The 15468-nt window shown below is 42.8% G+C and overlaps 1 protein-coding gene across 1 annotated transcript in view; it reads left to right on the top strand.

Annotated features, from left to right (window-relative positions):
- The window catches only part of ETV5 (ETS variant transcription factor 5), a 60863-nt gene that overhangs the window by 35597 nt on the left and 9798 nt on the right, over window positions 1-15468 (top strand). The window contains exons 8-11 of the mRNA XM_045502672.1: window positions 5954-6213; window positions 8249-8308; window positions 12854-12922; window positions 13086-13255. Coding sequence (XP_045358628.1) covers window positions 5954-6213; window positions 8249-8308; window positions 12854-12922; window positions 13086-13255 — 559 coding nt within the window. The remainder of the gene's footprint in view (window positions 1-5953; window positions 6214-8248; window positions 8309-12853; window positions 12923-13085; window positions 13256-15468) is intronic.

Genomic DNA, 15468 nt, shown 5'->3' on the forward strand with positions numbered 1-15468 from the left:
CCAAACATGGGAGTTTTCTAGCTGTCTGGACTATATGATTTTTGTTTAAATACCATAAAGGGAGTATTTAAAAGCAGTTATAGAAACAGTATGGGCTCCGGAGTTAGGCCTGGGATTGAGTCCCAGGAGCTCTGCTGTTTCCTATCTGTATGACCTCAGGCAGGCACTTAAATTGTCTAAGCTTGGGTTTCTTCATGTGAAAATGGAAGAAGAGTAGATAACTTCCCACATAGAAACATTGGGTGGGTTAAATGAAATCATACTGGCACAGAGAAGGTACTCAATAAATGCTAGCTTCTATGACACTTTTACTTTTTAAAGATTGCTTTTATAATCCATAAAGAAAGCTATTAAAGGAATCTTCCTAAAATGATACAGATACCACAATTTAGGAACTTCTGATGCTTCATCAGTCGATGCTAGGTTTTTAACGGGTGAAACTCCCTTTATCTATAATCTTTTCATCGTCAGACTTATTAGTGTTGTACATATAAAACTAATACTTTCGGCAGCTGATACTCTGGGGACATCTTGTATTTCCATCACCTTCCTTCTTGCATGTTTGATGTTGGGAAACCAGACAAACATCCAGGCCTTTAAAGGGCATATTTTGTTCCTCCTCTATCAATGTTTTATCACAGTTTAGATGGTCCAGTTTGCATGTACACAGTGCTGACAGACCTCACAGAGCCCTGAGAGCTTTTGCAGAGTTCTGTGCTGTGCTTTTAGGGAGTGTTTGAGTTTTGTTTCGCAACAGTGTCTGGCTCTTGGTTTATGGCAGGAAAATAAACATTAGTGTGAAATAAATGTGAATGAAAATCAGCACTTTCATTGTGAAAAAGGAGAATGGATTTTGGGTAGGCAGCTAGTGGACTCTGTTATGTGCGTGTGATAGTTTTCTCCCAGTTCCTTAAGATCTTCTCTTACATTTGTATAGCTTCTGAATTTAGTTTATTGGTGGTTGGGGGATGAGATGGGGCAGTTGATGGTGGTGTTTGAAGGTAGTGTATATTGAGAACTTAACAGTGTGCCAGGGGTGGGTTCATGCATTGGTTTATGTAATCTTTACAACAGACCTTCGGAGAGGTATCCGGGTTGTCCTTACTTTATTGACAAGGAAAATGAGGCTCAGAGCGGTTATGTAACTCACCCAAGGTCACACAGCCAATAAGTGGTAAAGATTGGATTTCAGCCCAGGATCTTCTGCCTTCACAGCCACAGCCTCTTAGCCTAAATGGAAACGTTAAGTACATGGTATTGGTTTCTTGGCCGATTTTATGTATCCTCTCCCAGCTGGCCTCTGAACCATGGCTACTTTACCTGGCACCCATAGCCACTGTGTAGCCTTCATCAGATCCACACTTTTCTCCTTTCTTCCTCTAAGCATTGTGTTTACTCTGTGTGTTGGCAGCAGAAACCGAAAAGGAAATGCAGAAAAAGCATCTAACGGTTTTCATAACGTAAACCAAATGTTGGTAGCGTGGGTGAGCTCTTGGGAGGAAAGGCGCTATATAAATCTGACAAATAAATAAATAACTGTTTCTTTAAATAAACTGGCACTGAAAAAGCCTTAATCCGTAACCTATTGAATTTAAGCTCACCCAATAGTCAGAAATCTCCTTTTGCTCACCAACTGTGAGTTCACCACAGCCTGGGGAGTTCTCTTGGGATGACGGGTTGGGGGAGGAAGGGGGGAGAGGGGGGTGAGCAGGAGAAGGGGTTTGTTAGGAACCAAGCTGCCTCTCCATTGAAAATGATTGCCTGCCTCAGTAAACAAGAGGCATCTTTGTCATTGCTGTATTATATATACAACACATTCTTAGATACTTCAAAGGGATTGCGGAAAGGGGAAGGGGTTCAAATGAAGGGCAGTGAGTAAAGTTCACGGGATATATTTTAAGGACAAGAACGGAATTACTTTACTCATCTTTGCAAATAAAAGCCATTATCAACAGCAAGCTCTGAGAGAATCTTTCTCCAAGTATGTTGGTTCCGTGACCTACCCTTAAGATCCCCTTTGCCACTGCCACTCCCTCAAAACAAACCCGGCCTGAACCATCCCAATTATAGACTCTGTTCTGCAGATCCCAGGCCCTTAAGTACCGTGCACCATTCAAGTGCAGCTTGGGGGAGGGACAGGGGCTGCTGGCTGGTGCCCATATGGAAGTACCTTTTCCTGAAGGGACCACACCAGGCCGACTCTAAAGTTTCATTCTGGAAGCTGAGAAAATAGGCACCGAGAGGAAGGGAAGGGCTTGGGCCTGCCAGCAGAGGCTCTGGTTACAGAACTAAGCGGTTCTGTGCCCTCTCGGCGCCATCAAAGGAAGTGACTTGTGGAGGTCACCTTTGGAGGTGCGAAGACGGCGGCAGAGAGGAGAGAATGTGGAAGACGTGCCCGTTACTGTTCCTTCCTGCTAGCAGTAGGTTTAGTACCTGATAAAAATAAGGCCTTGAGAGTATCTTCGTCTTTCTCTTCTGCCCACTTCTTCAGAATTTGCTTCAGAAATTTCAGGTTTGCAGTGTGCTGCTGGGCCCTGTGTTCTAAATGTCAAGCCTAAACCCGGGTTTCAAATTTGCACTTCTTCAAAGACCATGGAAGGTTTCCTTAAATAACAGCAACCTTGAAAATCCGCATTCCTGATGAAGTTGCACCGCAATGCAGTCGGCGCCCCGGTGAAAGGCTCTCAGCCCGCCGAAGCTTCCGTAGTTTGTAAAGCTTGCTTCATATATTGGCCAGACAAATCCTGATGCCTTTGGTGTCTGGGATGAAAGGATAGGTATTTGTAAAATTGTTTGGTGGTCTTCGTGTTGTGACATGATCTTCCGGTGCTGCTTTTGGTAAGGTAGTAAGGAGTCACACAGAGTGAGTGCCATGCTAAACCCCGATCTAAACGATGTTTTATATGCATCCTGATCTCTTCAGTTAAGGATTTCAAATCTTGATGTTCTACAAATCTGTTGGCCACCTGTTGCCACAGATTGATTCAAATCAAGTTTAAATTATCTCAGGAAAACTATTAATAGGGTTCAAGCTAAATTTGGAGGGAGGCCTTAATATGACAGGATTCTATTGTTGATTTTTAAAATACCAGTGAAATTGGTGCTCAGTTTTTTATTTTTCCCTGAACCTTGGCTCCTGCTTTCTACCTGAGGGCATATATTCAGAAATGCTTTTCCTTAAACACATGGATGAGTGCCTTATACATATTTCATGGACTGACATCTCTCTTCGAGGGTTACACTCTCTGACTTCTACACCAGCCCCGCTGAAGTCTACACCAGTGTGTCAGTGCGTATGGCTGTGGCAGAAACCAGGCTCTGTAGACATGATTTTATTTCATCGTTCCAGCAGCATTTTGGTGGCTGATACACCCCCATGTTACAGAGGAGGAAACTGAAGCCAAGAAAATCTGCCCTCTGTCACTTTCCTTTTTACTGCACTGCCTTTCCAACAAAGGCCAGTTGGCACAGTTTCAGATTTTTCTGACAGCTAACGGGTATTTTCTTAATAATTTTTCTAATTTTTGAATGTTTGTTTATTTTTGAGAGAGAGAGAGAGAGCACAAGCGGGGCAGGGGCAGAGAGAGAGGGAGACACAGAATCTGAAGCAGGCTCTGCACTGTGAGCACAGAGCCAGACGCAGGGCTCCGACCCACAAACCGTGAGGTCATGACCTGGGCCAAAGTCAGATGCTTAACCGACCTGAGCCACCCAGGCGTCCCTCCGACAGCTAAAGGATGTTATGATATTCAATTAAGAATAAAAGCGTTTTATGGTTCTGTCTTATAAAATAATAATGCATATTTATTAAATTGTAGATGAACCAAAAAAAAATCACCTAAAATCATAATCAACCAAACATAAGCAGTATTCACATTTAGGTGCAGCTCTTCCCAGGATTTTGTATGACACCACAAATACTTTTTTTTTCATAAGTACTTTTTATTTTTGCAGAAATTTGATGTTCTTCGTACTTTTTCACAATATATCAAAAATACCTTTCCAGGTTCTTACGTATTTGTATGTTACATCATATTTGTTGCTTTCAACTGAGTAGCCATATCATAATGTACTGAGCCACACTGGTGCCCATCCTTGTAGCTACAGCGCTTTTTATGTGCCAGGCACAGATTTATTAGCTGCTGTTCATCCTCCAAGTAACCAGGACAAACCTGTTCTCTCTTAGTACTTTTCCAGTTACTAATGAACTTGAACCTTTTGTTTGTTTATGATCATTAGTATTTCTTCTTTACTGATTTTCCTATTTGTATTCTTAACCCATTTTTTTCTACCAGGATATTCATAATTTTTTTTTAACGTTCATTTATATTTGATTGGGGCGCCTGGGTGGCACAGTCGGTTAAGCGTCTGACTTCAGCCAGGTCACGATCTTGCGGTCCGTGAGTTCGAGCCCCGCGTCAGGCTCTGGGCTGATGGCTCAGAGCCTGGAGCCTGTTTCCGATTCTGTGTCTCCCTCTCTCTCTGCCCCTCCCCCGTTCATGCTCTGTCTCTCTCTGTCCCAAAAATAAATAAACGTTGAAAAAATAAATAAAAAAATAAATAAATAAAGGCTGCTTCTGTCAACAAATTTAACAGTGCTGTATCTGTTAGAGACTTTTCCCCAGCTTGTTTTAGTTTGGGTTTTGTTTATTTTTTCTGATATTTTCTGACTGTTACAGATGTTTTCTTCAGTTTGTTTTCTTTTTATTTTGTTTCTGGTGTTTTTTGAACTATAGAGATTTATACAGTGAGGAATATCCATATTTATCTTGATGATTTCTGCTGTTGGTATGATGTGTAGAAAGGTTTTCCCTCACTCCAAGATCATATATTTTCATATATATATTTACTCTACCAGTAAGGTTTCACATTGAAATCTTGAATCCATATGAAATTGGTTTTGACATATGGTATAAAACAGGATCTAACTTTTCCACCATTAATTTGAAATGCTAAAACTTTAGCAAGTACTAGATTTTAGAATACACTCAACATTTTATGACTTCACATTCAGTTCCTTTGATATGCCTATCTTTCATTCCTTGTATTACTGTTTTAATTATTGCAATTTTACAAAAGTTGTGAATATCTAATAGAAATAGAAAATCATTATTTCTTTTCAACAATTATTTAATATTTTAAATAAAGTTTAGAATCATTTTGTCAGGTTGATTTTAGGAAGGCATTGCTTTTACAGAATAATTTTCAGGGAACCAATGGCTTCAAAATCCTAAATATTTCCTCTTTAATTAAATTTTCTTTCTTTTCCTCCAAAAATAGTTTTAAGGGTTTTTTTTAAAGGTTTTTATTATTTATTTTTGAGAGAGAGAAAGAGAGAGAGAGAGAGAGAGAGAGAGAGAGAGAGAGAACATGCAAGCAGGGGAGGGGCAGAGAATCCGAAACAGGGTTCAAAATCACGAACTGTGAGATCCTGACCTGAGCCAAAGGTAGATGGTTAACTGATTGAGCCACCCAGGTACCCCCAGGTTTAAGGTTTTTATTCTTATATGGCTTACACATTTCCTGATTATCCCTGAGGTTTTATGTTTTTGATTGCTATTATGAATGGGATTTTTAAATTACATTTTCTAAGTGGTGAATTTGTACTCTTTGGTCTTTAAAATTGAGTTCTGTCTACAGGGGAAAGAATGGATGAACTAGTAAACATATGTATATGTTAGTACTATTTGCAGATAAGTGGTCTGATATATTTAGGTACATAATCTGGCCCAACTGTACAGATAGACTGTGCATGAAATAAACATGCATGGGAGATAAGAGGCTACCATGTCATTGCTTTGATTGCTTTTTTGCCACTCCCTTACTCAAGAAGTCTGAAATATGCCGTATAATTTTGGGAAGAGGGTGTCTGAACTTCTAATTCCCAGTGCTAAATCATAGTAGGTATTTATCATGTTCTTAGTTAAAAACTGTAACTACTTTCTTCTTACAGATTTCAGAGACAACTGTCTGAACCCTGCCACCCCTTCCCTCCTCAGTCAGGAGTTCCTGGAGATAATCGCCCCAATTACCACCGGCAAATGTCCGAACCTATTGTCCCTGCAGCTCCCCCACCCCCTCAGGGATTCAAACAAGAATACCATGATCCACTCTATGAACATGGGGTCCCAGGCATGCCAGGCCCCCCAACACATGGGTTCCAGTCACCAATGGGCATCAAGCAGGAGCCCCGGGATTACTGCGTTGATTCAGGTTAGCATAAAATCATGCCATTCCTTTCTTCATTCTCTCATTTATCTGTCTGGTCGGTATTGTCTTCTGTGTGCAGGGCTGTAGGGAATCATTTTATAAAAATCACCCTCTAAGAACTTAGGAGCTAGTGAAGCAGACTTGTTGATGCATAACCAAATACAGAACAAAACAGAAAAGCCTTCGGATGGTAGGAAGTGCAGCAGGCATTCAAAAGTGGTGGGGAGTACTCGTCCGAGTCCAAGACTGAAGCTCCCGTCTTGGCAATGCCCTTTTTAAGACCCTTTATCTTAGGGTCACTGGACAAAGGAAATACCATTTCTGCATTTTAGTCCTGCCCCTAGCTTCATGGATTTCTTTTTGAATACAGTAGACTCATAAACTCCCAGTGTGAGCATAAGGAAAAGGGTCCACGTGGAGGGTGGGATTCTTTCTGTTCTTGGAATGAATGGTACTCTGAGAACACACCTGGGGTGACATAGCAGTACAGAGTGCTGGGCACACCGTGGAAAAGGTGGTCTTGTTGATTGCTTCGTAGGATTCACTGCCCTGTTGTAATGCTTTCATTGGGGGAAGTTCCTGGTAACCTTCAGAGGCTGCTGGTGTACATGGGGAGAGGTAACATGTTAGGGCACTTAGGGCACCTGTTGCCTGGTTATGGGACCTCTCGTCTAGAAATGGAAGCATTTCAGGAAGTTGAAGCTGTACTTGGGAGCTTTCCCCCTGCCACCCCCCACACTACTCACTAACTACATACCTTACAGGCCAGACACATTAAATGAGGTCATTAGGGGAGAGGAGGGTGGGAATTCTACAGTTTGCACATTTAGAAACTGTTTCCTCCTCTTTTCCTCTTCTTTCAGAAATTGCTTAAACTTTTTCACTCTTTTCTTGCAGTTGGTGCTAAGGGAATTTGAGGGTGGTGTGTGGGTTTTCAGCCTTTTCCATGGGTGTTTTTCTTGAAGGCTCTGGAGAGGGGTGGGGCAGTATGTATTTGAATGGTTTTTGCAAATGGAATAGGATATAGAATTTGCTCTTGGCCTTCTGGGAGATAATATGTAGATTGATTAATTCAGGCAGAATTGGGTTATGAGAAAGCCTGGGGAGGTAGACAGAAGGCAGACATCTGTTGCTTTATGATAAAAAAAAATCAAGTGTATAGGTATTGATAGCTTATAAAATTCCCACTGGGCTTTCCTTCTGAAGGCTTTGATGTATTTTTCTCAGGAGCAGGCATGACCAGCAACATTTTTCCTTTGGGATTGACATTTGAATCTGTCCTGATGAGTTTTTCACCCCAGACTATCCCTGAATTCAAGACATTCAGCAGATGTTACCCTATCTGTAATTTGTGTGTCCCAACTGGGCACAACTCAGCTCACCAGCTTTCCTCTCCATAGACACCTTGATAATGTAATGCTTGAAGAAGAGTTCACTTGAGCATGGGTTTGATTCTACCAGCTCCAACATGGGGAAATGTACTTGCAAACAACAATCCCCTCCCTCCTGCCAGCTCTTGTCCTAGCTTCCTAACCTCAAATCCCCTCATCTCTTGGGCCTAAAAAGCACCTTCACCCATTAGAGTAGAATTGAATGTGACCATCCGCTGTAAAGCGGGGGGGGGGGGGGGGGGGGGGGGCAAATTGGGGAAGATCTAAAGCACCCCTCCTCCCTCTCCAAACCCCAAAGCTCCCAAGTCAGTTAGAAACAGAAGGCCAAGCTTGGCCTTTTGAAAGCCAGTTTCTTTTTCTACCATTAACTGTGTTAGCAAATTTCCAAAATGTTATGAGAATGAAGCATCGTTTTTCCCTCCTAGTTCTCTTGATTAGGAGTCAAGAGTCCTACTTTCAAATGGTGGGTGACAGTGTTCCCCATGTTACTTATTAGGGTGGTACCTCTTTCCTAGGACAGGACCAGAAAGACATGACCTTGGGGTAGGGGAAGCTTTAGGGGGCCTTACTGGAGAGCTGCAGTTCAACCCATATGCTGATTCACCTGCAGAAACTATTGACAACGTGTGTGTCTGTTTCTCTTTCAGAAGTGCCTAACTGCCAGTCGTCCTATATCAGAGGGGGGTATTTCTCCAGCAACCATGAAGGCAAGTAATGCTTTTTTAAAATAATATTCAAGGAAGCTTAACATGCTCAGCTTCCAGGCTCAGATGTGAGATCAGAGGTTAAGCCTTTCTTAAGTCATGAAAATGGGAGCTAATTGATGGTAATCTTCAGTTATCTTGAGGCACGCTCCTGAACACAGTGAGCGCCACCATCAGTTTCAATAGTAAGGACTCTAACTTTTAAGAGTTTATGGAATAACATGAAGAAAAAGTAAACCAAGCTGGTTTCCACGTTTCCATTCAAGGAGGTTTTATATGGCTGTATATAACATTATTGGCCTAAACTGGAACTGGAGAACTACATCACAACTTGAGATGGTGGGTTTAGGACTTCTTCTCTGGACACTTAAACAGGAAATGGGTTTTTTTCTTAGAACATTTTCCACAGAAGTTTGTCTTGTTTTTTGTCATATATATCTGTCTTCAAATACCTAGAGCAGTGTGATTCCCCAAACCCATAGCATGAGCTTCACCTGGGATTTGTTAGAAATGCAGGTTCTCAGGACCTGCTCCCCCCTCCCTCCCAAAATGGAATCAGAGGCTTCAGGGCTGGAGTCCAGGAGTCTGTGTTGTGACAGGCCCTCCTGGTGATCCTGATGGGCTCTCAAGTTTTAGAACTACTATAGTGTCATGAGTTGCAGCTTTGGCTGCATGTCAGAATCAGCTAGGGAGCTTTTAAAATTTTTTTTAATGTTTATTTACTTTTGAGAAAGAGAGAGAGCACACACACGCATGCCCACCTGGGGGAGGGGCAGAGAGCCAAGGAGACACAGAATCCAAATCGGGCTCTGAGCTGTCAGCACAGAGCCCAACACGGGGCTCGAACCCACGAACTGCAAGATCATGACCTGAGCCAAAAATCAGACGTTTAACCAACTGAGCCACCCAGGTGCCCCCCAGCTAGGGAGCTTTTAAAACTTTTGGTGTTCAGGCTTCACCCAGAACAAGTAACTCAGAAATTCTGGGGTGGAGCTTAGGCATTAGTTTTTAAAGTTCTCCAGGTGACTCCAATGTGTATCCAAGGTTGACAACCACTGTTCTCTAGAGGTTTTGAGGAGGTTTGAAAAAGCTAATAAAACAGCACTAGGAAGCATCTGCTCATTTTTGTAAGCTACCGGTTTACAAGCATGATTTCTATGGGTAGCTGCTTCCCACTGTCCTGGTGAGAGAGAAGACCCAGTGTGGTTGCATTGGGTGCCTGAGAATATTCTGAGTGCGTGTCCAGCCCTGGGAAGGAAGGGCTGTCTACCGGACCTCTGACTGCGACCGGCACAGCTGTGTGGGGCTCTCTTCCAGGTTCCCGAATGTTTCTGCAGCAGCAATTGATGTCTGCAGCAGGCAGACTGGGAGGGAGTGGGGGAAGAGAGGGAGGAAAACATTTTGCATAATTACAACATTTAGGAAGGAGCATGCTCTTAAAGGAAATATTTTTAGTAAAGCTTTGGGCTGCTTACTACACACAGAATATCTGGCGAGTTTATGTGTTTTCCCCCTCCTCTTTCCCGTTCCTTTCCCTGACCCCACACACATCGGGGAAGCTACTTGCAAAGAGACCTGCATTCTTAATTGCTCTAAATTACTGTGACGTGGGTTTTTTTCTCCTCCTTATTTATATATGCTTGACCACAGGCGCCAGTTAGTGGAACAAGTGTTTCTGATTGGCATCTGTGATTACTAAGATAGCCAGCCCGCCTTAGCGTTCACCTGGAATCTCTGCAGAGCGCGTGAATCTTTCATTTCCACTTGGCTCTTCACACAGGTCCTTCCTTCCTGCCACCTTCAGTGGAGTGGTTGGTGGTTGTGGCCACAACTGATGTAACTGCTGGTGCAAATTTAACGGACTTAAATTTCACTTAAATCAAGAGCATCTTGCAGATGTTTTAGAGAACCTCGCGTGGCAGGGACTAGTGACCACAGAGACACCAAAACGACTCTCACCGGCAGACCTTCATCTGATTGGTTTGAAAGCCAAACCTAGGATTTCATCTAGATGTACATTTTTTTTTTCCCTGTTTTCTGTGAATGTAGTATCCTTACCTAGAGGAAGAAGAGTGCCAAAAATAGCATGGCAAGTTTGACAGATGTGTAAACGTTGAAGGAGTTTATTCATGATGACTTGACAATAAAGGCCATTAAGACATCACTGGAGTGTTAAAATCCATGTGGAAAGTCAGGAAATATATAGCTTCCTAGCAGCCAAGGCCAAAAAAAAAAAAAAAAAAAAAAAAAAAAAAGAAGAAAGAAACATGAGGGGTTATGTAATTCTTGTTGCTAATATAAAGTATAACAGTTTGTCATAAAGTCAGTTTCCTAGTACCAGATTGGAAAATAAATATATCATAGGAGTCACTGAATCCCTGACTTAAAAGTTAACATTGTAGGGGCGCCTGGGTGGCTCAGTTTGTTGAGCGTCCGACTGTTAATTTCAGCTCAGGTCATGATCCCGGGGTTGTTGGATCGAGCCCTGCATGGAGGGCTGAGCATCGAGCCTGCTTAATATGCTGCCCCTCTCCCTCTGCCCCTTTCCCACTGTCACGAGCATGTGTGCGCTCTTTCTCACTCTCAAAAAAGTTAGTATTGTATTTTTAAATCTTTTTGTAATGGATTCTTTCATACTTATTCAAAGATTTGTTGAGCACTTATATACAAGGTGATATGAGGATACTAAGATATTCAGGACATGGTCCTTATCCTCAAGGAATTTAGAATCCATGACAGAGAATTATAAAAGAAAGCTCTCACATTATCCAATTAATTTCTTAATAGTACTTATCACAATGTACAACTACTCTCTTCATTTTTTTAAACTATCACTTATTGTACATTTATGTGCCAGGAACTACTCTTGGCACCCTGGCGTAAAGATAAAACAGATCAATGTAACAGAATATATATTGACTCATTGTATTCTCACACAACACTGTAGGAATGGCTATCTTCCCCTGTCAGCAGATAAGGAAACAAGCACAGAGAGGTCATGCAGCTAATCTAGGTCCATCAGTCTGGCTCCAGGGCCCACACTCCTTAATGCTCCACACTACCCTGTGTCTCACTTTTCCCCCCGCCTTTTTGGTGTGTGTCCCCCAGTCGGGATACAAGCTCCATGAGAGCAAGCACCGAGTCTGTATTCTTCTTATCTACCCCCTTCTAGCACAGTGCCTGGCATAAATATTTATTGGATTAAATAATAAATAAATGCTAATAAAATATGCTTCCTTTGATGTTGTTAAATAAACAGAAATAGCGCTTGGGGCTGAGAATAATACAAACCTCAAAATAATCTCAGTTTCCTCCAAGCTGGGCAGTGCTTTCCCGTCCCAGGCCTCTTAAAAATGGTGCTGGTCCTGCCGAGAACTTGATCTTAAAGAACAGCAGATTATTTATTTCTTGGCGTCTTTCCCCCCGGGTTTTTCAAGTCCTAGCAAATCCCTCTCAGCATCTAATGCCAGTCCTTCACTGCAGAGCAGCTCCCCCGGCCTCTCCCCATGACATACCCAACACACATAGCCTGTACCCTGCAGCCAGATGAATGGAACGGGGCGCATGGTTTAGCACACAGGAGCTGCTAGGGCTCTCTCCTGAGGGGTGTGCTGGTAGAGGACAGTGCGCGGGAATGCTTACACGTCAGACCCAGGCTAGGCCACAGGGAAGGATGTGGTCCCCATCAAGCCTGTCTATTAACCGGCTTTGAACTGAACACTGATCTTGTCAGGGTGCCTGGTGATGTGACGTGGTGGTCAGCACCGAGTGCCTATTAAGGGTTTGTGGACTGAGAATGCTGGCTATCCTTCCTTCTCCTTGACCCCTTTCATTTTTTGCCCTACCTTCCTTTCATTTCCATTTCCATGTGTTGAGCCCATCAGCTCCCCTTTTTTGACCTCTGTTTTATTGTCTAGACAATGAATAAGTTTTCTTGCTAGAAGAAATCTCTTCGGATTTCCTCCATTCTGTCTGGTGATAATACCGCCAACTTGCTTTTAAACTTATTGCTGGTCACAGTCCTCCCCAGGCCCATGTCTTCACTCATTTTGGCAACATTGTCTACCCTCTAAGCTCCTTCATAATTGAATGGGGTACAGTGGCAGCCTTGACGATTCGTAGGAAAGGTTGAAATTAATATTTGCTAGAAGGAAAATGACAAGACTACGTGCAGATCAACCAAATCCTCCCAGCTAGGCCAATGGAAATAGATGAGATGCCTTTTCAGATATAAAAGCTTAGCCACAGCAACAATGACCCACACCGACCTCATAACAAGATGTGAAGGAACTCACCCGTGACTCAGCGCTTCCCTGCAGTCTTAGCTCGAATAGCAGGAATCGATGCCTCTCTGACTAAGACATCAGAACACAAATGCCTAAGTCCTTTTGAAGCCCCCCAAATTCAGACTCGCACGCATACCGCAATTAATACGCCTTCGGACCTGAAATAGTAGAATTCCGTTTTAGTCCTTAAATCCAGAGTGTTAGTAGAATACAGATAGAGTTTGTCAAGCAACATGGTTTTTCTTTTTAACTTTTCCTTCAGGCTTTTCATATGAAAAAGATCCCCGGTTGTACTTTGACGACACTTGTGTTGTTCCTGAGAGACTGGAAGGTAAGTAGCCTCTCCAGTTTGTTGCTAAGCCAGAGTGTTGGAGATGTCAGAGCGCCTCAGTCAGTGTTGTTAACACCGAGTCGGCAAGAACAACTCCTTCATGCCTGAGACGCCTGAGAAACTTAAGACTAAAGTATTGCGTGTATATCCTTGTCCCAAATAGGCAAAGTCAAACAAGAGCCCACCATGTATCGGGAGGGGCCCCCTTATCAGAGACGAGGTTCCCTTCAGCTGTGGCAGTTCCTGGTTACCCTGCTTGATGACCCAGCCAATGCCCACTTCATTGCCTGGACGGGTCGTGGCATGGAGTTTAAGCTGATTGAACCTGAGGAGGTAAGCACTGGCTAGACTTGGGTAATACTTGACCCACTGATGATGATGATGAAGATGATGGTGATGGTGACGGGTGCTCGTTTAGTTCTCCATTGAGGCTTTTCACTGTATGAAATACACTCTTCCTTCTCATTCACGCTCTGACCTGGCCAATGGGCTCGGCAGTTCTTTTCCTATCGATAGGACAATTTACAGTTCAGGGACACGCAGGGTTCTCCACTGGAGAAAACACAAAAAGTATTAGTTAAATATCTGCATAATCTATAGAGTGAGGCCACAAAGACTTGCATTTAGATAACGTCTGTTTTCCGTCTTGGAAAGTCTTTCTCAAGTGTTGTCTCGTGATACCAGCTTGTTTTGGTGTTGGTCCTCGTATGTGTCAGGCTACATTTGAGGCTACGCGGACACACTGTGTGACATTTTGGTAACATAAGATGCAACTTCCCCACAGCATATTTCAAATGGCTCTAACCTAGACAAATAAAGTGATCAGAAATGGGTCAGTCTTATGAGCTTAGTTTTTTTTTTAAGCTTATCACGTGGCATCACAATAGTTGAGAGGTGACCCCAAACCTTCATTATTTTAATAGACAAAGAAACATTATTACTGTCCTTTGCCCAGAACTGTTGACAGATAGGCCTACAGATAATACCAATACCATTTCTTCAATGGAGAAAATACACAAGATGCCTTTCCTGAATATCACATAACAAAGTGAATTAAATCATGGTTTCAGTTTGGCATATTCCAAAAGAGCTGATTTTAAATTTCTATTTGATTTAAAATCTAAAGAGATCATAAATGGGGGGAAAAATACCCTGCCCTGAAGATCTTGACATATGCTTCTTTTGGTAGCATATACCTAGGCATTATGTATTAAACCAGCAGAGCAGAAGTTGTCTTTGGGTTGGGTTTAATCGAAATGGGAACAGTCCTATTGGAAGGTATTTGAGCAAAAACTACAGTTTTAGATGTTGTTTGATTAACACCAAGGCTCACTCAGCACACCAAGGGGATAGTTGGTCTGGGAGTTAACAGCAGGAAGTAACCACTTGGCACTTGGTTTAGAAAAAGAAAATGATCTGAAAGTTAAGATGAGAAAAGGAGACTATGTGGATTGGGAATTTATAAAGAATCCTGTCTGATAGGACTGATAAGAAAGGCCTCATTGAAGGCAGTTATAAAAAGAAGCTGTACGGCGTTCCCTGTCTTGTATCATTCATGAAAATGGAAATGCGTTGACATCTATCGTAAACAGTTTCGGTTAAGACTCAGTCTCCCTTCAAAGCCAGAGTTTAGTACTACTGTGTTTTTCTAAGGTTTCTTCTGGGCTAAGTCATGTACAAATGGAGCCCTACTGGAGAGCCCCCCACCCCACATCCTTTTCCTGATATCACAGCCAGGTTTATATGACGCTTGAGGAAAGCATGTTGCCTAGACTCACTGAGGCTTTTCGAAAGCAAATCTGTCATGTGGGCAGCCCTTATTGATTTATCTCATTTCACAAGCAGGAGCTTTTATTACTTTATTGCCACTGCCTCAGGCCTAAGCACAGGCTGTGCAGCTGCAGGTAAACCTGGTTATGACCCTTTATAAAGCTGTTATTGAATCTTCTGCTCTCCTACCAGTGGTAAAGACAACGATGAACAGATGGTAAAGGGCCCCTGCTTTCGTACTTAATAGAGAAACTAATATTAATCCAAAATGCTCATAAATGTCAAGTAGCCAGGTCGCACCAGAGGCCTGTGGTGGCCTTGAGCCTCCCTCGGCTGACTGGACAGCTTTGTTTCTTCAGGAAGTACTTCCTTCCACTCCACCTAGAAATCCCCCAGCATTCCCTGAACTCTGAATGTTCTATTCTCTGATGTTCTGGGACCGATTCTGTTCTGTGTGTGCACTGGGCCTCAGGACACACAGCCTGCAGCCTTGGTTTTCTTAACCTACTGGTTGTATAACTTTGGCCATCCCTACTCTTTGTTAAAGTCAGGAAGATACCAACTCCTCGAAAAGGCATGTAAGACGTTGTCATGGGGGGAGCTTGAAGGGTGAAGCGGAGGAGGAAGCTGTTTGGGACGTAATTGTAGGCAGCTGTGTGGCTGAGTAGTGCACTCTGGGTAATTATCCATAATATCCATTACACTGTGCATGGAAATTGTGGTTTTAGAACTGCGTTTTGGCAGGCCCCCTAATCAAATGTCTTTTGATAGTCATC

The sequence above is a fragment of the Leopardus geoffroyi genome, chromosome C2, assembly GCF_018350155.1.
Source record: "Leopardus geoffroyi isolate Oge1 chromosome C2, O.geoffroyi_Oge1_pat1.0, whole genome shotgun sequence".
Taxonomy (NCBI): Eukaryota; Metazoa; Chordata; class Mammalia; order Carnivora; family Felidae; genus Leopardus; species Leopardus geoffroyi.